General features: G+C 55.8%; 2 protein-coding genes across 4 annotated transcripts in view; one reads left to right on the forward strand and one right to left on the reverse strand.

The window, feature by feature from the left end:
• DEAF1 (DEAF1 transcription factor) overlaps positions 1 to 11,229 on the forward strand; it is a 27,096-nt gene extending 15,867 nt beyond the window's left edge. Inside the window, exons 11-12 of the mRNA XM_020912153.2 lie at positions 6,392 to 6,481; positions 10,787 to 11,229. Coding sequence (XP_020767812.2) covers positions 6,392 to 6,481; positions 10,787 to 10,891 — 195 coding nt within the window. The 3' untranslated portion in view covers positions 10,892 to 11,229. The remainder of the gene's footprint in view (positions 1 to 6,391; positions 6,482 to 10,786) is intronic.
• Positions 9,899 to 17,515, reverse strand: DRD4 (dopamine receptor D4). Of its 3 annotated transcripts, XM_070457939.1 has the most exons (6): positions 17,246 to 17,515; positions 15,635 to 15,747; positions 14,901 to 15,433; positions 13,776 to 14,803; positions 12,777 to 13,019; positions 9,899 to 12,438 (listed from the first exon to the last, which is right to left on the reverse strand). In XM_070457939.1, the coding sequence occupies exons 1-4, from the start codon at positions 17,513 to 17,515 to the stop codon at positions 14,601 to 14,603; spliced, it is 1,119 nt and encodes a 372-aa protein (XP_070314040.1). In that variant the 3' UTR covers positions 9,899 to 12,438; positions 12,777 to 13,019; positions 13,776 to 14,600. The 3 variants fall into 3 exon arrangements, with proteins under 3 accessions (XP_070314040.1, XP_020767743.2, XP_070314039.1); XM_020912084.2 differs by having other exon boundaries at positions 12,777 to 14,803; XM_070457938.1 differs by having other exon boundaries at positions 9,899 to 12,441; positions 12,777 to 14,803.
• Between the last annotated feature and the right edge of the window lie 8,361 nt (positions 17,516 to 25,876).

Raw genomic sequence — 25,876 nt, forward strand, 5'->3', positions numbered from 1 at the left:
ACCCCACTACACTCACCCGCTTTCTCTCTCTGACTGCCTGTTCCCACCCACCCAGACCCCACTACACTCACCCGCTTTCTCTCTCTGACTGCCTGTTCCCACCCACCCAGACCCCACTACACTCACCCGCTTTCTCTCTCTGACTGCCTGTTCCCACCCACCCAGACCCCACTACACTCACCCGCTTTCTCTCTCTGACTGCCTGTTCCCACCCACCCAGACCCCACTACACTCACCCGCTTTCTCTCTCTGACTGCCTGTTCCCACCCACCCAGACCCCACTACACTCACCCGCTTTCTCTCTCTGACTGCCTGTTCCCACCCACCCAGACCGCACTACACTCACCCGCTTTCACACTCCGACTCTGCCTGTTCCCACCCACCCAGACCCCACTACACTCACCCGCTTTCTCTCTCTGACTCTGCCTGTTCCCACCCACCCAGACCCCACTACACTCACCCGCTTTCTCTCTCTGACTCTGCCTGTTCCCACCCACCCAGACCCCACTACACTCACCCGCTTTCTCTCTCTGCCTGTTCCCACCCACCCCAGACCCCACTACACTCACCCGCTTTCTCTCTGACTGCCTGTTCCCACCCACCCAGACCCCACTACACTCACCCGCTTTCTCTCTCTGACTGCCTGTTCCCACCCACCCAGACCCCACTACACTCACCCGCTTTCTCTCTCTGACTGCCTGTTCCCACCCACCCAGACCCTACTACACTCACCCGCTTTCTCTCTCTGACTGCCTGTTCCCACCCACCCAGATCCCACTACACTCACCCGCTTTCTCTCTCTGACTCTGCCTGTTCCCACCCACCCAGACCCCACTACACTCACCCGCTTTCTCTCTCTGACTCTGCCTGTTACCACCCACCCCAGACCCCACTACACTCACCCGCTTTCTCTCTCTGACTCTGCCTGTTCCCACCCACCCAGACCACACTACACTCACCCGCTTTCTCTCTCTGACTCTGCCTGTTCCCACCCACCCCAGACCCCACTACACTCACCCGCTTTCTCTCTCTGACTCTGCCTGTTCCCACCCACCCAGACCACACTACACTCACCCGCTTTCTCTCTCTGACTGCCTGTTACCACCCACCCCAGACCCCACTACACTCACCCGCTTTCTCTCTCTGACTGCCTGTTCCCACCCACCCAGACCCCACTACACTCACCCGCTTTCTCTCTCTGACTGCCTGTTCCCACCCACCCAGACCCCACTACACTCACCCGCTTTCTCTCTCTGACTCTGCCTGTTCCCACCCACCCAGACCCCACTACACTCACCTGCTTTCTCTCTCTGACTCTGCCTGTTCGCACCCACCCAGACCCCACTACACTCACCCGCTTTCTCTCTCTGACTCTGCCTGTTCCCACCCACCCAGACCCCACTACACTCACCTGCTTTCTCTCTCTGACTGCCTGTTCCGACCCACCCAGACCCCACTACACTCACCCGCTTTCTCTGACTCTGCCTGTTCGCACCCACCCAGACCCCACTACACTCACCCGCTTTCTCTCTCTGACTGCCTGTTCCCACCCACCCAGATCCCACTACATTCACCCGCTTTCTCTCTCTGACTGCCTGTTCCCACCCACCCCAGATCCCACTACATTCACCCGCTTTCTCTCTCTGACTGCCTGTTCCCACCCACCCCAGACCCCACTACACTCACCCGCTTTCTCTCTCTGACTCTGCCTGTTCCCACCCACCCAGACCGCACTACACTCACCCGCTTTCTCTCTCTGACTCTGCCTGTTCCCACCCACCCCAGACCCCACTACACTCACCCGCTTTCTCTCTCTGACTCTGCCTGTTCCCACCCACCCAGACCACACTACACTCACCCGCTTTCTCTCTCTGACTCTGCCTGTTCCCACCCACCCAGACCCCACTACACTCACCCGCTTTCTCTCTCTGACTGCCTGTTCCGACCCACCCAGACCCCACTACACTCACCCGCTTTCTCTCTCTGACTGCCTGTTCCCACCCACCCCAGATCCCACTACATTCACCCGCTTTCTCTCTCTGACTGCCTGTTCCCACCCACCCCAGACCCCACTACACTCACCTGCTTTCTCTCTCTGACTCTGCCTGTTCCCACCCACCCAGACCGCACTACACTCACCCACTTCCTGTCTCTGGCTTTGCCTGTTTCTGCACGTTTCTTGGAAACGGGAATCATACAGGATGTGGTCTTTTGTGTCTGATTTCTTTCCCTGAGCAGAGTGTTTTCACGATGCATCCACACTGTAACGTAGATCAGTATTTCACTCCTTTTTATGACTAAATACCAGTCGCCACATCACTTTTTCGCTCTGCTTTTTCGCTCTGCCATCAGTGGACATTCTCAGTGTTTCTACTTCTGGCCACGGTGAACGTGCTCTGACATTTGTGCACAGCCGTCTGTATGGATGTGTGTTGTAACTTCTCTAGGGTGTGAAGCTGGGAGCCAAGCCACTGGGTCCCATGGTGGCTCCAGATTCACTCTCTAAGGAGCTGCCAGCCTGTGTGCCCCTGTGGTTGCCTGTCCAGTGTCCACCATCGTGTCTGCCATCTCCCTGCTGAGCCTGGGGGGTGTGGGGGAGACCCTGGTCCTTGCTTAGAGTCAAGGGCCGGGAGTGCAGGTGTGGGGAGGCCGCTGTGCGCCCCCACCCCAGCAGTCAGACCAGCTGGACAGTGGGCAGGTGGCTCGGGCTGCTGACTGCACGGAACCCAGAGCCTCATCCCAGGAGGGAAGTGCAAAAGGAAGCGGTTTAACTTTCAGTTTTACATTTTTCATAGATTTTTGTGGACTTTCTTTCACAGAATAAAACTACAAGTAAATTCTGTGAAAATTATCTGAGGACAGATGGACGGAAAGAGAAAGTCTAGGTTAGGATGCAACATGGGGCCCCACCTGCTCGGGTCATGCGGGTACTTTCAGGGCCCTGTGCTGGCTCAGCTGCCTGGGTTTTGTTTCTCAGATAGGACCAGCCCACAGTCACAGCCAGGCTCATCCACATGAAGGGTCCAGAAGCTGAATTCCTGCTGTGCAGACCTCCTGACGTGTGTGTCTGACGGGTCAGCCAGGAGCGTCTGGCACGGCGGGGTTGCTCAGGTCCCCACCCATGAAAGGCTGGGCTGTGCATTTTGTTTGTAATTTCATGTATTTCTAAGAAAGAAATGCAATATGAAATGCCCTTATACTTGACAGTGCTATTAGGTGGAAGACACTCAGCCTTAGTGAGATGCTTGAGCCTTCTCCGCCGGGACATAATCACATGTCCATGTCTTGAGCCCTGACACCGGTGGGGGCTCACAGGCAGGCCCATCCTCTCTCGGGAGCCGGTGTTGTGATGTGTCCTCTCATGGCTGTCCTGTAAGCTGGACACACGGCCAGGGGAAGCAGGCATCCTGGGTTCCGGCATCACATAGGTGGAGCTGGTGTCCTCGTGTGTGTGTGCTGGTGGCTCCAGGCTCCTCAGGTGACCTGGTTCTGTTTCCTGCAGATGTCAGTTGACCACCCTCCACACCTAGTGTGTTCACCTTTGTAACTGCTGATGCGTCTGAGCCATGGCCCCTGCTGAGCACGATGCCTGGACGCTGGGTCTTGGGAACCAGACTCCTTGGGGAGCCTTCGCCAGGATCATCTGGGGACTGAGGGGTCATGACTTGACTCATGCAAGTGAGGCACCCAGAATGTGTCCCTGAAGCAGGTGGCAGCAGTGAGGAGTGACCTTCAGGGTCTGGGTGGCAAGGAGCCAGAAGGCTGGGGTTGGAGGGGGCACGGGTCTGTCATGGAGGGGCTTCTGGACACCTGACGATCCCCCCACTCTGGATCACACGGCAGGAGGCAGGCACCCCCACCCCTGATCACACAGAGAGAGGACCCCCCCACAGATCACATTGAGAGAGACCCCCCACCCTGGATCACACGGAGAGAGCCCCCGCCCTGGATTACACAGAGAGAGGAACCTCCTCACACAGATCACACGGAGAGAGACCTCCCCCTGCCCCAGATCACACGGAAAGAGACCCCCCGCCCCGGATCACATGGAGAGAGGTGGCTCCAGAGGAACTGTTGCTATAGACCCTGTTGGGAGGCATCCACAGCGTGCTCCTCAGCTCTGAGGGTCGTGTGTGGTGGGGAGCAGAGAGTCCATGGAGGGGCCCCATGTGAGGACCCAGGCACTTGCCTCCAAGCGAGGGAACCAGGGCTGCCCTCTTGGATGTTTTATGTGGAATTTCTTAGAAAATCAAATTTTAGCCAAACTGAACTATCAGAGAGGTTTAGTCAGTTTTAACCATGGGGCATTTGTGTTGTGTGTTTATAATTAGCTCAGCAGAGATTAAACAGGGCAGAAGACCAGACGCCCTTCCCATCAAGGGCGCCATGTCCAGCAGAAGCCAGCCATGTGGCTGCAGGGTGCTGGGCCTGTGCTGTGGTCCGTGTCCATGTCCCTGGCTCCTTCTCGGGCCTTCGCTGGTCACCCGCCTTCCCGTCAAGAGGCAAGTGTGGTCAGAAGAGCCGCTGTGCTGGGGGCTCCGGCCAGCGCCGCGGGCGCACAGCAGATGCTGTTCTCAGTGCTGGCGGGAGCCCGGTGCCCGTGGATCAGCAGCGCCATCTCTTGTGGCTGCCCAGGGGGAGGCTCTCGCGTTTCTCTCTTCTCAGGGTCTTATCTCACCCCAGGGTCCAGCTGTGAAGTGCAGCACTCCCCCTTTTCCTCACTGGGCACGCTGGGGGGGGAGCTCCTCCTGGACAGGGCTGGTGTGGGGGTGTTTCCAGAACCCTCCCCTGCAGATTGTCTCTGGTCCCTTTGTTTGTGTCTGGGTGGACTCTGGGGGCCCGTGTTATGTGCTTTGCTCAGCTTGTTGCATCTTTGGCAGCTGGAACTATCTCAATGTCTCCCAAGTCCCTTACCTGCCCCTCTGAACTCCTTCCTCCTCTCTAGGACTAGAAGACCCTCCCAGGCCCACACTGGGGGCTCCCTGCCCCAGCCCTGTTGTTGTTTAGTCACTCCGTCGTGTGCAACTCTTTGCGACCCCATGGACTGCAGCGCACTAGGCTCTTTTGTCCTTCATTATCTCCGGGAGTTTGCTCACACTCCTGTTGGTTGAATCAGTGATGCCATCCAGCCCCAGGCCTGAAATCAGCCGTGGAGAATGAATGGTCTTAGGAACCAAGATCTGGGCCTTGCTGGCTGGCAGTGTGGAGCCGTGTGGGTTCTGGCAGGTGTGCGCAGACCCCGCCCCGGGCACTCTCCGCCCACCGCCTCCACTTGCACGTGTGCTAATGTGCCTGACTCAGATTCCGAGCTTCTGCTTATTTCGGGTTAAGAAATCGTTTTCCCAAGGTGATGCGTTGGGAAGGCCCAAGGGGTTGGAAATACTTTCTGTACAAAAGTGGCACATGCCCCACAAGGTTCGTCATGATGCAGGCCTTTGTGGTGAGAGGCGTTTACTCAGTGCCTGCTCTTGTCCAAGGACGGCCCTGCTGCTGGGACCACAGCCAGGGTGGGCCCAGGTGCTGGTGGGAGTTGGGGTGCGTCATGAAGGCTGCTTCCCCTAGATGAGAGACAGGAGGGTCCTTGGGGTCCCAGATCTCGCAGGTGGCTGCTGGGGGCTCTGCAGGACCTCTGCTCCACCCCGAATCTCTGTGTGGCCACAGACTTCATGCTGCTTCTTTTGTCCTGGAAAGGAGAGGCAGGGACAAGCCAGCTTACTGCCTCTCTGATGCAGGAGTTTCCTGAAGGAGTGGGGGTGGCAGGTTATAGGTGGAAAGTGTCGGTCAGCATTGTGGTCGGCAGACAAGGAAGTTGAATCCAGAACAGGAACCAAGACACAGGATGCTGTTTTTGCCAACACAGTCCCCCACCGGTCGGAGCAGGGGCCTGGCCTGCAGCGTGCTGGGGTCCTGGCTGCCTGCCACCGTGGGTCACAGCTGCACACACTGGCCCGGCCCCGTCACACCCTTGCACCGACCCCTACCGCCCCTCCCCGCTTTAGAAGGAGCAGCGTCATGCTTTGTGGGGAAAGCACACAGAAGGCCCACTTCACAGAGCCCAGCTGGTGGGCTAGGGACGCCTGGGGTGCAGGACCAGGGGCACCCAGGCTGTTAGTGGAGGCCCAGCCGGGGGCCTTCCAGGGCCTGGCACTCAGGGGCTGGCCCTGAACGCCAGAGAATGCTGGCCTTCCCAGTTTGCTTTCTGCATGCTGGTTGGAAATGAAATCCCTGCAGTTTGGAGGGAGGTTGGCCTGTATGTGATCCAGCCCCCTGCCTCCTGCTCAGAGTCTGTAAGGCGAGGGCAGGAGATGCGGGTCAGTCTGGTCCCCGTCACCTGCCCCCCTTCTGTGTCTCTGGGCGGCGTGCCCACCACTGACACCCTGTCCTCTTGCAGCAGTCCTGTGTGAACTGTGGCCGCGAGGCCCTGAGCGAGTGCACCGGCTGCCACAAGGTCAACTACTGCTCCACCTTCTGCCAGCGCAAGGTAGGCCCCGCCCCCACCCCTCCCATCTGCCAGTGCGAGGTAGGCCCCGCCCCCGCCCCGCTCCCCAGGCCCCAGCAGGGCCCCCAGGCAGCCTCCTGTGCCATGGGCTGTGGCAGTAGAAGCCCCTGCTCACCTGCGGCCCAGACCTCATCGCGGTCAGCATCCCCAGCCTGGCCGCCTGGTCACAGAGCCTGGCTGTTTGTGCGGTTGCACTTCTGCTTCCACCACTTGGCCTTTGACCCTCAGGAGGCTGGAGGGTCAGTTGCCGGTTTTCTGGCTCTTACTCAGAGTGCGAGGCCGAGCAGTGGGCTGGGGGCCTGTAGGGTTCACCTCTCCTGGAAATTTTTCACAGTGAGAGAAGGTAACGTGATGGGTGGACAAGCAGTGACATATGTCGTCCTTTGCGTTGCCCGGGCTGCCTGGGACCTGGAGCCGCCTGGGTGGACACAGCTTCTGTGGTGCCCACAGCTCCTGTCCTTAGACGCCCTCCAGCGAGAGGTGGGCAGGGATGACTCCACGACCAGGGTGTGTGGGACCTTCCTCCTCCGCATCTCAGGGCTGCAGGGGGTGCTGAGGAGGTCAGCACAGCATGGAAAGCATGTCCATGGCTCCCAGCTTGCTCCCGGGCCCTGCCTGTGTGTCGGGCTGGACACTTGGGGAAGAGACCCACGTGTTTGCTTCTCCCTGGTCTCACCAGTGGGTTGGGCAATGAGGACAGGGCGCCTGCTTGCCTGCTGTGCTTGGGTCACTGCGGGGAGCTTGGACTGCCAGGAGGAGACAGCTTGTGATCCCAGAGGGCAGCTGACTGCTGGCGTCCCTGACTTTGAACCATCCCAGAAAGATTCGTGGGTTTATTTCTTGATGCAATCATGTTAGCCAGATACCATCTTGACTAAAAGCATCTTCACTGTTATTGAATTGGGCACTTAAGTTTTGGGTATAACTTTGTAGACGAAGACTCCATTGCTTCCATTGACTATGTTAGATTTGTCCTCTTTCAACATGCTGTCCTGATAAAGGCATAGGCTTTGGCTTTATTTGCAAAAATCAATGTACAGTGAATTTCAAAAACCCTGATTCTCACGTGCAATCAAAAATGAACACTCGGTAGGACCCGCAGGTCCTTGTGATAAACGGTGGTGCTGGCAGTGAGGCTCTGGCCCCCCCTCTGCAGTGAGGCTCCCGCCTGCCTTCTGCAGTGAGGCTCCGCCCACCCTTTGTGCTCCCCAGAGACCTGGGGGTGCTTGCTGTTGCTTCCCTTTCTAGAGTGGGACCGGCCATGACCTGTTCCACTTTGAGGTGCAGACTCTATTTTTCTCCAAATCCCGTTTGAGTGGGTGAGTGTGTGTGTGTGTGTGTGTGTGTGTGTGTGTGTGTGTGTGTGTGTGTGTGTGTGAGATACCTTCACTGAAGGAGGTAGAATTTACATACCATAAAATTCACTAATTTTAAGTGCACAATTCAATGATTTATAGTAAGTTTACAGTTTTGAAAACATCACAACTCAGTTTTAGGACCTCCCATCACCCCCAAAAGCTCCCTCAGGCCGATGCCCCTGGGCACTGGAGACCAGGAGCCTCTTCCTCTGTCGCTTCACCCTCTGCACGCTTGCTGTGGCGGGAGTCGTGCCGCGTGTGGTCTCCTGTATCCGGCTCCCCGCCCAGCGTGCTTTCAGGTCCACCCTGTGGGGCCCGGGCGTGGTGCCTGGGGTGGCCGGGCCGGGCCTCGCCTGTGCTCCGGCCGCCAGCCGACGGACACCTGGATGGACCCCCTGTCTGAGTGTCGGTGGACACTGATGAGGGGCTCCCCGGAGGGCAGGTGCTTGTCTGGGCTACATTCACATGTACACTTGGGCAGACCTGTGTGTGACTGTTAGGAAACTCAGCTTGGCCAGCAGTGCGAGTCCGTCCCATCCACAGCGCTCGCTCCTGCCCTCTGGTTGTAGCCTTGCTGCCACTGGGCGTGCAGGGCCGTCGGTGGATTTAGTTTGCGTCTCCCTGATGACTGATGATGTGGAGCAGCTTTGTGTGTGCTTTTTGGGTAGTTGAATATCCTTTGGGCAGAAATGTCTATTCAAATCTTTTGCCCATTTTTAAATGGGATTGTTCTTCTTATCAAGTGTGGAGACGTCTCTGTGCAGTCTGGATACAAATTTGAAGCCCAGCTTTAAAAAATTTTTTATTTTCATTCTTTCTTATTTTTGGCCATGCCATGCAGCTTATGGGATCTTAGTTCCCCAACCAGGGATTGAACCCATGTCCCCTGCAGTGGGAGTGTGGAGTCCTAACCACTGAATGGCCGGGAAGTCCCAAGAAGCCCAGTTTATTAAAAATGTTTTTAATGGAGATCACACTGTTGGTATAGTATCTCAGAAACTTTGCCTGACTCAAGGTCAGGGAAATCTATTTTTTCCTAAAACATTTATACTATTGAGTCTTTTGAATTTTTATTTTAACTTATTATTATTTTGGAGGCTGCACCACATGCACAGCTTACTGCATCTCAGTCCCCCAACCAGGGGTGAACCCTGGGCACGGCAGCGAAGGTGCCAGATCCTAACCTCTGCGCCATCGGGAACTCCCTGTAGTTCTTGTGTTAAGATTTGTGATCCATCTTGAGCTAATTTTTATGTATAGTGTGAAACATTGTGGACTTGAGCCCAACATGCATTGTTTTACATACTATATAGATTTACATAGTCAGGTAATTTTCAAATTAAAAATTTATTTGAGTCTGAAAACAGCAAATGCTGAAGAAGATGTGGAGAAAATGGAACCCTCCCACACTGTTCGTGGGAATGTAAATTGGTGTAGCCACAATGCAAAACAGCATGAGGTTTCCTTAATTTGATAAAATTAGAGTTACTGTATGATCCAGCAATCCTGAACATATATCCAGACAAAATTCTAATTTGAAAAGATAAATGTACCCTAGTGATCACAGCAACAGTATCTACAATAGCCAAGACATGGAAGCAAGCTAAGTGTCCATCAGCAGAGGAATGGATAACGATGTGGTGGTGCATGTGCACAATGGAATGTTAGCCATAAACAAGAGTGGGATCACACCGTTTGCAGCAACGTGGACAAACACAGAGCTCATCAGACGAAGTGAGTGAATCAGACAGGAAGACAAGCATCATATCACTCATGTGGGACCTAGAAAGTGATACAAGTGAACTCGCTTACAAAACAGAAGCAGACTCACAGACACAGAGGACAGACGTGTGGCTGCCAAGGAGGGTGGGGCAAAGGGGGGTGCAGTGAAAACGAGGATGGAGAAAAACAAGCTCCTGTCGCATATCACAGGGACTGTATTCAATATCCTATGATAGATAATAATGGGAAAGAATATGTAAAAGAACGTGTTTAACAATCACTTTGCCGTACAGCAGAAATTAACATTGTAAGTCCACTATACTTCACAAAATTTCGTTTATTTTTTCGATACACAGGCAGACCTTGCTTTTTTACACCTCTCAGATAACTGTGTTTTTACAAATGAGAGGTCTGTGGCCTCCATGCACTGTCAGGCGATGGTCAGCATTTTCAGGAGTAGAGTGTTTTTTGAGCTCAGTCCATGAACACTGAACAGGCCACAGTGCAGCGTAAACGTAGCTCAAACAAGCCGGGATGGCTGAGCCCGTGCGGCTGGCTCTGCTGTGACATTCGCTTTGTTCTGGAGATGAACCTATGCTATCTCCCAGGTATGCCTGTAATGATTTAAAATTTCACCTTTTTATTGTAAAAATAAGGCACACTTATTGTAGAAAACACGGAAGCAGCTGGAGCCCACTCCCGGGGCCGCCCAGCCTCTGCTCCTCCACGTGTGTGGTGCTCCTTCACGTCTTACGCTTCACTGAACCCTAGCCTCTTGTGTGTTCGGGGTCCTTGTCTCCACTAACCACACCCTGTCAGGCCTCCAGAGCCTGTGAGCGGGGGCGGCATCTCCTACCCTGATGGCAGGTGTGGGCCGTCTTCCCCGACCTCCTGGGGGCCACGGTCACCCAGCCCCTCTGTGGACATGCTGAGTGGTCTCACTTGGGCAATTGTAAATAACATGGCGGGCAGCAATATCAGATACAAGTATTTCTTTGCAGGTATGATTATGTTTCCTTGATCCCAGGGAGGAAGCCGCCAGATCAGAGTGTGGACATGTTTCCAGGGTCATCCAGGCTGTCTCTGAGCGGGTTCCTTAAATAGGGGGGTCGAGGCTGGGCACCCCCTGCCCGGGAATGCTGGCTCCCACACGCCTCGGGTGGGCGACCACTCACAGAACCGTTACTCGGTCTGTCCTTCTTTGCAGGACTGGAAGGACCACCAGCACATGTGTGGTCAGTCTGCAGCTGTCACTGCCCAGGGGGATGACGTCCACGTCGGCGAGGCCGTGATCGAGAAGGTCACTGTGTGAGGGCTCGTGGCGCCTCTGCGGCCAGGAAGGACCTTGGAGGACAGGGCCCTCTGAGGACAAGGAGGAACTTGCTGGCCAAGTTAGGAGTGGACGTCGGGCGACCGGCGCCCTTGGCAGCACGCTCCCGCTGCTGAGCTCCGGGGGGCGGGCACTGGCTTCTCCGTGGCTGCTGGTGGACACGGCCTGAGCCCCCGATGCTCATGGTGCTTTTTTTAATCCCTTGGATCATGAGCGTCCAGTCTTCCCTACGGGTGTGTCGTGTTCTGTAACACGCGTGTACATATATGTGTCTTGTCAATAAAGTCGACACCCCTGTCCCACCCGGACAGGCGACTCCAGCCCTGACCTCCCGTGGAGCTGTTCTTCGCGCAGCTCAGAAGCCTTGAATGGAAGGGCCCTGCCCGGCAGGGGTCCCAGAGCTGCCAGCCAGGAAGACCACGCCCCACTGTCCAGGCTCAGCAGTGATGAGGTGCCCTGGCCTTCCCTAGGCCCTCCTCTGCAAGAGTACGCCGGGCCGCTGGGGACCTGCCCAGAGTGGCTCCTGCCCCAGCCCAGCTGTCCCACCCAGCAAGGTGGCAGCCTGGGCCTGGTCCCCGCGGGTTCCCGAGCCTGGCCCATCTATGCCCGGCGCCAGTTCTGGGGGAGCCCTGGGTCTGTGGTGCCCCGCCTTCTCTGCACTGAGGAGGTGGAGGCTCTGCCCCAGTCACTGACCCCGACGCTTGCCCCCTGCACGGTTCTGCCACGTTCATCTCCCGGCTCCTGCTTCCAGAAGGTTCTCAGTCCATCGCACATGGCCTCCGGGGGTGCCGCTGGCTGCGGGTGAGCCCAGGGGTGGCTGGAGGCCCGAGGGAGGAGGCTGTGAGCCCAGGAGCCCCAGGGCCCGCCCCCACACCTAGCCTGGCTGCGGGAGAGGGCCCTGTCCCCAGAAGTCTGCCAGAGCTCTGCTCGGCCTCTGCAGACTTAAGTGGGTTTATTCGGGTTTTATTCAGCTGGTCTTCACACCTCCACCGCCTCAGGGAAGGCCAGGCCCGGCCTCCTGGGGTTTGCAGTGCTTAAGAGGACTGGGGATGGCTGTACCTGGAAGGAGTCCCCCCAAACATGAAAAGGCTAAAGCGGTGACTGAGGTGGGCATGAAGCCCACAGGCAAAGGGTGCCAGGTCCTTTCCTGATGTCCGGCTCCGGCCAGGGGCCCCCTGCAAGCAGTGCAGAGATCTCTGGACCAGACCCTGCAGGGAGGCCATCCTGGGCAAGGGTCTCCTGGGATAGGGGCAGCTTCTCCTCAGGACGGAAGCATGGGGACCATGTGTTTTGGGGGCACTTTCCAAAATGTATGCTTTCTAAGCCTGTGAAGCTGGCTCTGGGTCACGCTGGACGTCAGGAGGTTTCCAGAAATTGTCCGGGTGCCAAGCATGGGTTACACCCTCAGTTCTGTGTCAGCGCTTCCAACGGCGTTGCCTTCTGACTGCATCTCCTGCCAGACGCAGCCCCCAGAGACAGGGCAGGGTCGGCTTCTGTCAGCGCAGCGCAGTGGCCTCGGTGCTGGTCCTCTGCTGAGGCGCAGAGACGCGCGGCATCAGTGGGCCTGCCCAGTGCTGGGGCCCTCGAGGCACCTGGTGGGCCCCCGGGTTGGCCAGACTCTGGCATCTGCACCTGTCCCTCCCGGCCCACCTGTCTGCCGTCTCCGCCATGCCCCTCCCCTGCTCAGCTTGCCCTCCCTTTCCAGCTTGTCCCTCCCTGGCCCACCGTGTCCCTTCCCCCGGCCTTGTCCCCCTCTTCCAGCTTGTCCCCCGCTTGGAGTCTGCGCACAGGACCAGTGGGGACAGCCCGGGGATAGCAGCAGGCTCTAGTGCATCCACGTCCCCGCCCCCACGAGAGGTGCACTTACTGGTCTGGCCTGTCAGGAACGCGGGCGCCCCGTCCCCAGCACAGGAGAGGAGCCAGGGGCGTGGCCTCTCTCCATGCAGACCCTGGGGGTGGGCAGAGCAGCCAGCGTCCACACGGTGTGGCTGCTGCCGGCGCAGATCCTCGGCAGCAGCAGAAACTAGCTCCGGCCCCCGGAAGTGACCACAGAAAGCCCAACGGGTATACGGCAGAGATGGGCTTCAGGGCACGGGTGTGGCATGTGGACCTGCAGGACGTGGAGCCACGGCAGGGCCAGCGGCCACAGTCAGGGCCCCTGCTCCAGTCCTGACCCTGACTCTGACCCTGACCTTGCCGTTAGCCCAGTGGGTCCCTCCCTGGTCTTCACTTCAAGTCTGAGGTTCTCAGAGGGATCACCAGCCCAGCTCTGGAGCAGGTATCCTGCCCAGGCTCGGTTGTTACCATCTGGGGCCCTTTCTGGGTATTTGGGCTCCTCTCTGGGCTTAGAGGACCCTCCCCGGGCATTGGGGCTCCCCCCGGGTTTGGGAGACCCTCCCCGGGCACTGGGGCTCCCCCCGGGTTTGGGAGACCCTCCCCGGGCACTGGGGCTCCCCCCGGGTTTGGGAGACCCTCCCCGGGCACTGGGGCTCCCCTGGGTTTGGGAGACCCTCCCCGGGCACTGGGGCTCCCCCTGGGTTTGGGAGACCCTCCCTGGGCACTGGGGCTCCTCCTGGAAGAGACCCAGGGTACGTGCTGTGGCTGTCCTCTTGCTTCAAAGGGGAGGAGCTGCTGGAGGCTCGAGCAGCCACCAGGGCCGGGGTCCCACCCAGGGCCCCTCTCCCTCCGTGTCAGCCCATGTGGTGCAGGCACACAGCATCCTGTATGGGCCCCCGTCCCTCAGTGCTCGGCTCCCTGAGAGCAAGTCTCTCCCAGGGTGATATGGACAGGCTGGCCCTGCAGGTGGTCAGGGGAGGCTTCTTGGAGGAGGCGGTAGCTGAGCCCTTGAGAAGGAAAGGGTGCTCACCCACAGAGGGAACGGGTGGTCCCTCTTTCCATGGAATAGCTTAGCATCCTGAGGTTGGGCCTGATGCTGTTACCTCACAGCCCACAGGAGCTCCTTCCAGAGAAGGACTTGGCACCCAATTGTGGCCGGCTCAGTGGTCAGTGTCCCTGACCAGAGCGCTCAGCCACACACAGCACTGGGGAGCGGCGTGGCGTCCACGGCCGGGGACCGAGAGGGCCCAGGTGAAGTCCAGGAGGGGCTGCCTCGGGTTACGGGGGGTCACGCCGTGGCGGGGGGCGGGTAGCTGGCTGCTCTGGCCCTGGGCCTGGCCACCTGGGCAGAGGATGGCTGAGCGCCTTGCAGGTGCGTGCTTGGCCCTCCCTGAGCCCACCCAGCCCCCTGGCCCCTCTCCTGGGCTTCAGGCCTCGGTGGGCAGGCCAGGAGCTGCGTTCTGACCTTGAGGGGGCTGCCAAAGGGGGGGCAGGGCTGGCAGACGGGCCACCAGGACAGGGGAGGAGGCTGCTGGCCCGGGAGCAGAGTCGGGTGGAGGTGCGTGGGGGAGGGCAGCTCTCAGAGGAAGGTGTGAACCCAGGCAGCCTTCCCAGGTCACGGGCACCCCTGTTCCCGGGCATGCACCTCCGTGTTGTCCCACTGCCCAGCCCAGGGCTCAGCCAGGACCTTCCTCGAAGGAAGGAAAGGGTTAACTGACCAGATGGGAGCCAGTGGGGGTGCCTCCTCCTCGCCCCCCCAAAGCCTTCCCAGCAGGTGACCCGGGATCTGTTTAATTACTCCTACAAAGCCCCAGGCCAGGCGGTCCCGGCCAGGGGAGGCCGCGCCGGCGCTCTGTCAGCAGCAGAGGCGCAGAGCCTTGCGAAAGACGGTGCGGAACTCGGCGTTGAAGATGGTGTAGATGACGGGGTTGAGGGCGCTGTTGACGTAACCCAGCCAGGTGACCGCGCTGACCAGCCGCGGGGACACGGCGCACGCGGGACACAGCGCCCGCGTGATGTGCACCACGAAGAAGGGCGTCCAGCAGAGCAGGAAGGCCCCTAGGGGCGGGGCGGGGCGGGGCGGGGTCACCGCCACGCCCCCCGCCCAGCGAACCGCCCCCTCCCCTCCGCCGCGCCCTCCGGGGACGGTACCCACCGACCACCACCGGCAGGACCCTCATAGCTTTGCGCTCCCGGCCTGTGATCTTGGCACGTCTCCTTCTGCGGGCCTGAGGCGGCGGTTCGGCCGCAATGGGGTCCGGGGGTGCGACAGCGTCCGGGGCGGGGATGGCGTCGGGGGTCGGGCCGAGATCGGGGGCGGGGGCGGCGTCGGCGGCCGGGTTGGCGGCCGGGGCGGGCGGGCCGGGGCCGCTGGGTCGGCGGGGCGCACGGCCGTGCAGCTTGGCGCGGCGGGCTGCCTCCCAGCGCCGCAGGCCGCGGAACGTGGCCCAGTACAGCAGCAGCATGAGCGGGCAGGGCAGGAAGAAGGAGCACACAGACGAGTAGACCACGTAGTCGCGGTCCTCCAGGCGGCACACGGAGGGGTCGCGGCCGCGCGCGTCGTTGAGGCCGAACAGCACGGGCGCCGCCACCGCCGCCGACAGCAGCCACGTGGCGCCGATGAGCAGCAGCTGCCGGCCGCCGCGGCTCTGGCGGTTGTAGCGCAGGGGCACGGCCACGGCCACGAACCTGCGGGGAGCGCGGTGAGGGCGGCGGGGCGGGGCGGCCCGACGGGGCGCGGCCACGGCCACGAACCCGCGCGGAGGGCGGCGGGGCGGGGCGGCCACGGCCACGAACCCTCGGGGAGCGCAGTGAGGGCGGCGGGGCGGGACGGCCATGGCCACGAACCCTCGGGGAGCGCGGTGAGGGTGGCGGGACGGGGCGGCCTACCTGTCTACGCTGATGGCGCACAGGTTGAATATGGAAGCCGTGCACAGCATGACGTCCATGGCCATGAGCGCGTCGCAGAGGCCGGGGCTCAGCAGCCACACGCCGCCCTGCACCTGAGCGCGGGGAGGGGCCGCAGCAACAGTAGTCGCGGGAAGTTGACCTTCCCCCGTCCCGCCCCCGAGATGTCTTCCTGACCCCGGCTATTGCGGGCAGCGAGGGAGCTGAATATCAGCGGAGCCAGAGCAGGAATGCTCCGGGGAAGCTGGGCGGTCCTCCCCTCCCCTCAGGCCAGAGCCAAGAGACCTCCCATCCTTCCTGTTAGAACTGGGAAACGCCTACGGGTTGGAGGGGGCTCTTGGGGGCGTAGGCAAGGGCGAGCTGTGATCCCTGATGCTGTGGGGCTCAGCGTGCGCGCGGCTCCTCTCTGCAGGTGGGGACCTTGATGCCCTAGAGCGTGAGCCCAGCACCCATCCCCCTCTCCAGCAGACGCGCATTTGGCCTGTCTGCTGAAACTCTGTCTCTGGGACGCTGGACAGGTCATCCCACTCTCGTCCCTGCACGCTTGAAGTGAGGGCAAAGGTAGCACCCACATCATTGTTAGGAAGTACCAGCCTCAGCCCTGTGCCCAGCGCCCCCATCAAGGGCAAAGGAGCAGACAGCCGCCCCTTCTAAATCCCCTCCTGCTGACTTGGGACGATTAGGAGCTTAAGAGCCGTCACTGTGACGTCTGTCTACAGCTCGGGTGGGGGGGCAGTAGGTCATGCCTGTCCCTGTCCTGCTGGCCTCTGCCCAGCGCTGCCTGGACTCACCGTCGACCTTAGAAAACCATGCCTCCCCTCCCCCCACAGCCCGGGACACTGCGTCCCCAACTCAGCCTAAGCAGCTTTTCTCTGCCCAAACGGCAGAGTGGACATGGCTGGCACCAAGGGGGACCCACCCGAGGGCCAGACCTGACCTGGGTGTGGCGGTTCTCGGACCCAGGTTCTGGGAAAGGTCCTTCCCCGGCCCGGGGGGTGGGGGGGGGTGGTTCCCTTCCTCCAGCCAGGCTCACTGCCCTGCACCTCCTGGAAGCTAAGGGTCCCTCCTGTTGCCGCTCGGCGCAGGAGTGAGGGTGTCCTGCCCGGGTCGTGCTCATGTGAGAGCACGTGTGGTTCTGTGTGGCTGTGGCCTCGTGGGGTGACCTCTGTGTCTCTGCCCCAGGGGAGCCGGTGTGGGGTAAGCCTGCCTCTGCCAGTCTATCCAGCTGGCTCCCCCTGGGGGACTGGAACCCAGCGGAGGGGGCTGGGTGGGGGGCTGGACTGCCAAAGCCGCCTGTTACTGGGGTCTGCGCTTAAAGGACAGAAGCATCTCTTGGGTAACAGAGAAGGCCAAGCGGAGAGAGGGACAGAGTGGGAGGGCTGACGGACCGCAGAGCGGACAGACGGACAGCGGGATGGAGGAAGGGAGTGAGGTGCAGCGGGGACCCGGCTCCGGTCGTCCTGGGAACCGCACAGCGCCCAGCTCCAGGATCCCGAGAAGCCAAGCGGCGGGGTCTGGCTCGGTCCTCCGTGTGGCCGGGACCGGGGACCCGGAGCGGGTGAGGGTGAGCGCGCGGGGGCGACGCGGGCTCACCTCGGAGTAGACGAAGAGAGGCAGCACCAGCAGCGCGAGGAGCAGGTCGGCGGCCGCCAGACTCACGATGAAGTAGTTGGTGGGCGTCTGCAGGGCCCGCTCGGCCGCCACGCTCATGCACACGAGCGAGTTCCCCGCGAGCACCGCGCCGATGAGCAGCACGCCCCCCACCAGCGCCGCCGTCGCCCCGGGGCCCCCGGCGCCGATGCCCGTGCCGAGCGCGCGCCCGGCCAGCAGCCCGTCCGCGTCTGCGGCGCTGCGGTTCCCCATGGCGCCCGGCCCGCGCGCCCTACCGGGCGCTCAGCACCGCGGACAGTCCCGGCCGCGCGCTGGAGCCCCGCCCCTGGGCCCGCCCAGCCCGGCCTTAGTCCCGCCCCGGCCGCCCGGCTCCGCGGACCCCAGGGCAGTCCAAGCTGCACCCAGTTTTGGCCCATCTTGGACTTCGCCCTTAGAGCCGGGCAGATGGACAAACGCCACGGCCCAGCGCCGGCCCAGTGAGGGGATGTGACTGGCATGGGCGGGCCCAGAATCTCTCTCTGCCGCGCAGGGCTGCGGGACGACGCGCGGGTCTGAGCCCAGAGAAACCCACGGGAAGAAAGGGCGGCCCGACCATCCCTCGAGACTTGCGGGCACCCACGCCAGCGCCACCAAGTCCGGCCTCAGAGACCCCCGCGACCCTGCATGGGCCCAGGCTGGGCGTCCCCCTCCGGAGATGCTTCTTCAGACCCCCGAGGCGGAAGTGGAGCCACTGCTCACTCAATCCGGGTGGAGCCGCGTGGGGTGCATCCTTTCCAGGCTGCTTCCACCAGACGCTGGCACACCCCAGCCCAGGCTCCCCCTCCGTCCCTCCATGCGCACTCTCTCTACACCCCAACCCAACCTGGCCTCTCTGGCCCCTTCATGTCCCCCTGCAATGATTGCAGACCCCAGCCTGGGTCCCTGCACCCAACTCCCCAGAGCAGCCTCTCCACCAGCCTGGACCACACTCAGTCACTCTCCAACCCACAGCCACTGCCTGACCCTTCCTCCTCCCCCAGGTGGGCAACCCTGATCCTGGCTCCATCACCCTGAGCAAGCTGTGTGCCCCTTTGAGCCTGGAAAATGAGCTCACCCCACAAAGCCTGGAGGTGGTAACAGGAGCCAAGGCCACGAGAAGGCCACCGGGGGCTTAGCAGTCTCCAGAGTTCTACGTGCTCATCAGACGCATCTTACCTGAGTCACGTCCTTCTCCCAGAGAAAAGAAGCCCCAAAGGAGAACCCTCTCAACCTGCATGCCCCACACACAAGCTCCCTGTGTGTGTCAAACAGACGACAAAGGCCCTGAAGAGACGTACCTTGATGACACTCACAAGGGGCAGAGTCACAGGAGACCTGATGAAGTGTGTGTGCAGGACGTGGTGTAGATGGGTACCTGGGTCCGCATCGCATCCAACACCTCAGTCGCATTCATGTGGCTCAGGGACAGGCAGACTCCTGTCCCTCCTGAAGCCTTCAGCAAGAGAACTCACAATACTAGTGACTTTTCTCACAAGACGAAGTCCAAGGCAGGGCTGGCTCTGCGATCTTGGGTTGGGTGCCAAGCAGTGAGGCCAGCCCAGCCTCTGATCAACGTTGATTCTCCCTCCTGGTCCTCAGGCATCTGCCACCGTTAAGGGTGAAAAGGCAGCCCAGGGACTTCCCTTGGTGGTCCAGTGGTTAAACATCTGGCTTCCAGTGCAGGGAGGCAGGTTTGATCCCTGGTTGGGGAACTAGATCCCATGTGCCTCGGGGAAACTAAGCCCGTGAGCCGCAACAAGAGATCCCGCAAGCCCCAACTAAGATCTGTCACAGCCAAATAAAGAAATAAAACAGGCATGTGATGCTAAAAAACTGGAAATCTGCATACAAAGAAAATATATTTTTTTTAAAAAAGAGTGAAAAGGTAGCCCAGACTGAGGAAAGAATGTAACATAGAAGCAATATGCGGTATGTATGTGTGCTTAATCACTCAGTCACGTCTGACTCTTTGTGACCCCAGGGACTGTAGCCCACCAGGCTCCTCTGTCCATGGGATTCTCCAGGCTAGAATACTGGAGTGAGTTGCCATACCCTCCTCCAGGGGATCTTCCCAACCTAGGGATCGAACCTGGGTCTCCCACATTGCAGGTGGATTCTTTACCGTCTGAGCCACCCAGGAAGCCCAAGAATACTGGAGTGGGTAGCCTATCCCTTCAAAGGGTGCAGATCTGCAATGTGTAAGGATACCTGTCAAATCAACAAGAAAAGAAAGACAACCCATTTTAGCAAAGGCAGATGTCTTGAACAGGCACTTTACAAGAGAGGGTATCCTAACCCTAACCATGTTCAGTAGGCAAATAAGCACCTGAGAAAGTGCTCAGAGTCCTTAACCTTCAGGACAGGACAATCAAAACCACAACGTGGGGCTTCCCTGGAGGTCCAGTGGTTGAGACTCTATGGTCTCTTGGTGACCCGTGCGACCCCATAGACTGTATCCCCACAGGCTGCTCTGCTCGTGGGATTTCACAGGCAAGAATATTGGAGTGCAGCACAGAAAAAAAAAAAAAATCACGACATGTCTTGCAGACAAAAATGGGGGAAAATGTCAGATGTGTAATTTGAAAATATTTCCTCCCAGACTGTAGAGGAATACTGTCTCTTCATTCTCCTAACAGTGTATTTGAGTTATTTTTTTAATGTGTAAAGTATGAGCTGATGTGATTAATTGATTAATTTTTCTTGCCTGTGGATGTCTAGTTATCCCAGCACCACTTGTTGAAAAGACTTTTCTCTCCATGGAATTGCCTTTGAACGTTTGTCCATAAGCACTTGACCATATTTCTGTGGGGCTGTTTCTTAACTCTACTCAGTTTCATTGTCCACATATCTTTCAACAATAGTATAGTCTTGATTATTGTGATTTTATAGTAAGTCATGAAATCGTGCAGTGTGGGTCCTCTAAATTTTTTCCTTCACATAATTGTCTTGACTATTCTAGTTCCTTTGTCTGTATGTATAAATTTTATTTTTAAAATATTTATTTATTTACTTGGCTGTACCTGGTCTTAGTTGTGGCATATGGGATCTAGTTCCCTCTCCAAGGATGGAACCTGACCCCCTGCGTGGGAGTTCGGAGTCTCAGCCAGTAGACCACCAGGGATGTCCTTGTGTATATGCATTTTAGAATCAGCTTGTCCATATCTACAAAAAAGCCCTGCTGGGAATTTGATTGGGGGAAATTGACATCTTAATAATATTGTCTTCCAATTCATGAATATAGTACATCTCTCCATTTATTTAGATAGTCTTTGATTTCTTTCATCAGTAATTCTATGAAATTGTGCCTTTGAAGAGCATTTCCCTGAAGTCATAGGGTATCTTTCATGTGCTTCTTAGTCGTTTGTACAACTTCTTTGGAAACCATTGCAAATCCAAGGCCATGAAGACTTGTCGCTGTATTTCCTTCTAAGAGTTTTATTTTATTTTTTTGTAAGACTTTTTTTTCTTCCCTATTCTGTCATGCGTGTGGCTTGTGGGATCTTATTTCCCCAATTAAGACTGGACTTGGGACCTTGGCAACGAGAGCACAGAGTCCTAATTACTGGACCACCAGGGAATTTCCAGTTTTATAGTTTTAGATTAAATAATTTAGATCTTGACTCATTTTGAGTTAATTTTTGTATATGGTGTGAGGTAAGGGTTCAGCTTCATAGGTTTGCATGTGGATGTTCAGTTATTCCAATGCCACTGAAGAAACTCTTCTTTCCCCATTAAATAGTCCTGACATCTTCATTGAAAACCAATTGATGGGACTTCTCCAGTCACACAGTGGATAAGACTCCATACGCGCAAGGCAGCAGGCCTGGGTTTGATCCCCATTCAGAGAACTAGACCCCACGAGCCCCAACTAAGAGCTCAAGTGCTGCAGCTGAAGATTCTGTGGCCTGACACAGTAAATACTTTTTTTATTTAAAATAAATTGATAGCAGATGTATGGGTTTATATCTGAGCTGTCAATTCTGTCCCACTGATCTTTATGTCTCTCCTTAACACCAGTACCATACTGTTTTGATTTCTGTAGCTTTATACCAAGTTTTTTAATCAGCCACTGTGCTAACTTTGTTTTTCTTTTTCAAGAATGTTTTGGTTACTTGGATTTCCTTGCAATTTCATACAAATTTTAGAGTTGGATTTCCCATTTATTAAAAAAAAAGTCATTGGGGTTTCAGTAGGGAGCATATTGAGTCTGAAGATCATTGCTGAGCAAAGTCATCTTAACAATATTAGGTCTTCCAACCCATGAACATTAGATTGACTTATTATGCCTTCTTTAATCTCTTCCAGGAATGGTTTTTGCTTTTCAGTGTACAAGTCTTTTACCTTCTTGGTTAAAATGCATTACTAAGAATTTTATTCTTTTTGATGCTATTGCAAATGAATTCCTTAAATTTTTTTTACTTATTTCTGTATGGCTGCACTGGGTCTTTGTGCTGCATGAGGGTCTCCAGTTGCCACCAGCAGCGGCCACTCTCTAGCTGGGTGCGTAGGCTTCTCGTTGCGGTGGCTGCTCTCTGTTGCAGAGCATGGGCTCCAGGTTGTGCATGAGCTTCAGTAGTTGCAGCACTCAGGCTTAGCTGCCCTGAGGCACGTGGAATCCTTCTGGACCAGGAGACTGAACCCATGTCCCCTGCATTGACAGGCAGACTCTTAACCACTGGACCACCAGGGACATCCCGTGAATTACTCCCTTAATTTCGTTTTTGAATTGCCCATTGATACTGTGTTGAGGTATAACTCATTCTTATATTTCAAGCTTATATCCTGAAACTTTGCTGAATTTATTAGTTCTAACAGGTTTTGGGGTTTGTGTTTTTTCCCCCAGTGTTCTCTGTGTATAAGATCATGCTATCTGCAAATAAAAATAGTTTTACTTTTTTCTTTTTTTTTAATCTGGCTGTGCCAGGTCTTAGCTGTGGCATGTGGGATCTAGTTCCCCTGCCAGAAACTGAACCTGGGCCCCCTGCACTGGAGCTTGGTTGTCCCTGGACCACCAGGGATGTCCTCCTTTCCAATTTTGGAAGCCTTTTAATTTCTTTTTCTTGCCTAATTGCTCTTGCTAGAACTTCCAGGAAATGTTGAATAGAAGCAACAAAGGTGGGTACCCTTGGCCTTTTCCTGAGCTCAAGGGAAAGTTTTCAGTCCCTCCTCACTGAATGTGATGTCAGTTGTGTGTTTTTCATATAAGGCCTTAATCATGTTAAGGAAATATCTTTCTGTTCCTAGTTTATTATCTAGTCTTTTTATCATGAAAGTGTGTTGATTTAATCAAATGCATTTTTCTGCATCCATTGAGATGATTAAATGTATTTCTCCATTCTATTAATGTGATGTATTACACTGATTGAGTTTTCTCTGTTGAATCACCCTTGCATTCCTGGGATAAATCTCCATTTGGTCCTAGTGTATAATCCTTTAAAAAGTGCTGTGGGATTTGGTTTGATCATATTTTGTGGAAGAGTTTTGTAATTCTAAATTTGATCCAACAATTTGATGCAGTTTTCCTTAATCTCCTAATAGTCTTTTTGTAAACCTTGACAAGTAGATCTGAGAATTTATATGGAAATTCAGAAAGTCAAAGCACCAAAGAATTGATACTTTTGAACTGTGGTGTTGGAGAAGACTCTTGAGAGTCCCTTGGACTGAAAGGAGATCAAACCAGTCAAACCTGAAGGAAATCAGTTCTGAATAGTCATTGGAAGGACTGATGCTGAAGCTGAAGCTCCAATACTTTGGCCACCTGACTCGAAGAACTGACTCATTGGAAAAGACCCTGATGCTGGGAAAGATTGAAGGCAGGAGGAGAAGGGGACGACAGAGGATGAGATGGTTGGATGGCATCACCGATTCAATGAACATGAGTTTGAGCAAGCTCTAGGAGTTTGTGATGGATAGGGAGGCCTGGTGTGCTGCAGTTCATGCAGTCTCCCATCCAAGTACTAACCAGGCCAGACCCTGCTTAGCTTCCAAGATCAGACAAGATCAGGCACGTTCAGGATGGTATGGCCCAAGACAGTTCATGCACTCTCAAAAAGTCAGACGTGACTGAGTGACTGAACTGATCTCAGAAAGTCAAAAATAGCTAAGACACTCTGAAGAAAAGCAAGGTGAATGAATTTATCTGTCAGATATGAAGACTTACAAAACTACTGTAATTATGATAGTGGATTAATGGGGGTATTGTAGCTAAGATAGTAGGCAGGGTGACAGTCGGGTGGATGGCATGCACCGAGAGTGTGGACACGGATCTAAGTGCATAGAGATGGTTGGTCCACAGCAGCAACGACACTGGAAGATAGTGGGGAGCCACGTAGAAGAAAACAAAGCTTCAGTACTTCACACCACGGGCAGCATAAATCTCAGACCTGCATCTGAAATGTAAAATAATGATGCTTTGGGTGGTAATATATGGGGGCATCTCCCATATAGTATCTTGTTAATTATTCAGGAGACAAGAAATAGGAAAACATTGTAAGTTTCCTCATATTAATGTGAAGAACGTTGTCCCCCTGTGCTCACCAGTTCTAAACTATTCACAACCTTTTCTCAGTCCCTATCAGTTTCCTGCCTTAAAAGACCCTTCCTACAGCAACTGCACCCTGTAACAACCTCCCCCGACACCCCTTGGACGTTCCCAGGCCCTGCCCTTCCCGGCTCAGGTTTAATAATTCAGATAACTCGGCTTGGCTCAGCAGCCAGACTCCCTGACTGGCTATCTCTGTCCGGTAGCTGACAATTCAGAGTTGTTACCTTTCTGAGATACATACTGAAATCCTCATAGGTGAGCTGATCCAAGCTCTGAGATCTGCTCCAAAATTAAGTTGAAAAAATAGAGAAAGTCAGTAGGGGTAGGTAAGAGTGGTTGTAAATTGCTGAAGCTGAGTAATGGTACCTGGGAGTTTGTCTACTTTTTTATGTCTTTACTTCTCTATAAGGAGTAAAGTGATTTCTCTTTTTCTGCTCTGTAAAAGGGGACGTTCATTAAAGCCACAGAAATGTTACACTCTATTACACAACTTAGCGACTAAACAGAACAACAAGTTTGGGCCCCAAGTTCATATCCTGAGGCACTCAGCCAAAGGTAGTCTAAGGCACACTGGCTTCTGCAGTTCTGTGAAAGAAGAGGTCACAGACCTGGAAGAATGAATTCTTTCCAGTGCCCTCCTGTAACACTCTGAATGTGGAGCTAAGAGTAGACACAATTAAACTTGACATTTAAATCTTAGTAGTAGTAGTGTTAGTCGCTCAGTTGTGTCTGACTCTTCACAACCCCATGGACTGAAGCCTGCCAGGCTCTTCAGTCTATGGAATTCTCCAGGCAAGAATACTGGAGTGAGTTGCCATTTCCTTCTCCAGAGGATCTTCCCAACCCAGGGATTGAACCTGGATCTCCCACATTGTGGGCAGATTCTATACTGTCTGAGTCATCAGGGAAGCCCATTCAAATCTTAGTTAAAACCCCTCAAAAAGAATATTTTTGGTGATTTAGTATTCAGAGAATACAACTGTGTCACAGCGAGATATATTCTTAGGCCTTGAATACATTCTCTCCTATGTTCTACTGTGAAAAAATAAAGCTGCTTTTTCTTCCTCACAATCTTGGACCCTGGGGATTCCCTGGTGGGCCAGTGTGCAGGACTCTGCGTTCTCACTGCCGAGGGCCTGGCTTTGATCCCTGGTCAGGGAACTAAGATCCAAGCCTGCCAAAAAAAAAAAAAAAAAAAGAATCCTGGACCCTGAACTGGCCGTCATTAGGGTCCCATACACAGAACGATGTCTGATCTGAGGCTTCGAATAGCCTGACTGTTTCATGTGTGCCAAGGACCCAGCCGGGCTGACATCCCAGGAAACCTTGGGGCTCTCCCTGGAATCTGTGGGTCCCACGTGGTGTTTTGTCACGTAGCTTGTGTTGCAAAGTAGGGTCCAAACCAGGCCAGGCCTGAGCCGCGCATTGCTTGCATCTCCAGTCCCCATCAGAGGCCGGCCCACGTTATCTGCTGCATTTCAGCATGAAATGCTGAGCCGGCCGCACACGGCTGTGCAGATGCGATGGGGGCAGCTGGCTACAAATTCCCCTACGAGTGGCACCCGCAGGCCGGCCTGCCCCTCCTTGCCTCAGCCCTGCCCGGCTCTGCCACTTGGGCCTCACCTCACCCCGTATGTCCTTCTGTACTAGTGACCACATGGGACCTGGAGCCACTATGATCAAAGTAGCGTAGGACAGCAGGCGTGCCCTAAGCTACTGCCCACTAAGCTACTGTTGCTAAGCATATAACAGAGTGGACCCTTTCTGTGGGCAGCAGGAGGCGAACGATGGGCTTGTTCTGTATCCCCGATTATGGTGGTAGTCACTTGATCCAGACCTAAGTCATAATTCATCTTTTACTGTATGTTAATTTTTTAGAAGTCAATATGCCTGCATGCTGATTTTTTTCTTTTTTTAAGATAGGAAGATCCTGCCTATGAAGATCTGCCTGGTCACTTAAGTGTTTGAGGTGCTAAAAAATCTGAATGAGTACTCAGGGTTTTGAGTATTCTCATCAGTGTGATTAATTGGTCAATGCTGCTAAAGTTTAG

The sequence above is a fragment of the Odocoileus virginianus genome, chromosome 28, assembly GCF_023699985.2.
Source record: "Odocoileus virginianus isolate 20LAN1187 ecotype Illinois chromosome 28, Ovbor_1.2, whole genome shotgun sequence".
Taxonomy (NCBI): Eukaryota; Metazoa; Chordata; class Mammalia; order Artiodactyla; family Cervidae; genus Odocoileus; species Odocoileus virginianus.

Bases quoted from the DNA above. Each gene is read 5' to 3' on its own strand.
- DRD4 (XM_070457939.1), bottom strand. From the start codon at position 17,515: ATGGGGAACCGCAGCGCCGCAGACGCGGACGGGCTGCTGGCCGGGCGC. The intron at 15,748-17,245 runs GTGAGCCCGCGT...CCCCGCGCTCAG, and splicing joins CTCTCTTCGTCTACTCCGAG to GTGCAGGGCGGCGTGTGGCT. The intron at 14,804-14,900 runs GTGGGTACCGTC...CCCCGCCCCTAG, and splicing joins GGTCCTGCCGGTGGTGGTCG to GGGCCTTCCTGCTCTGCTGG.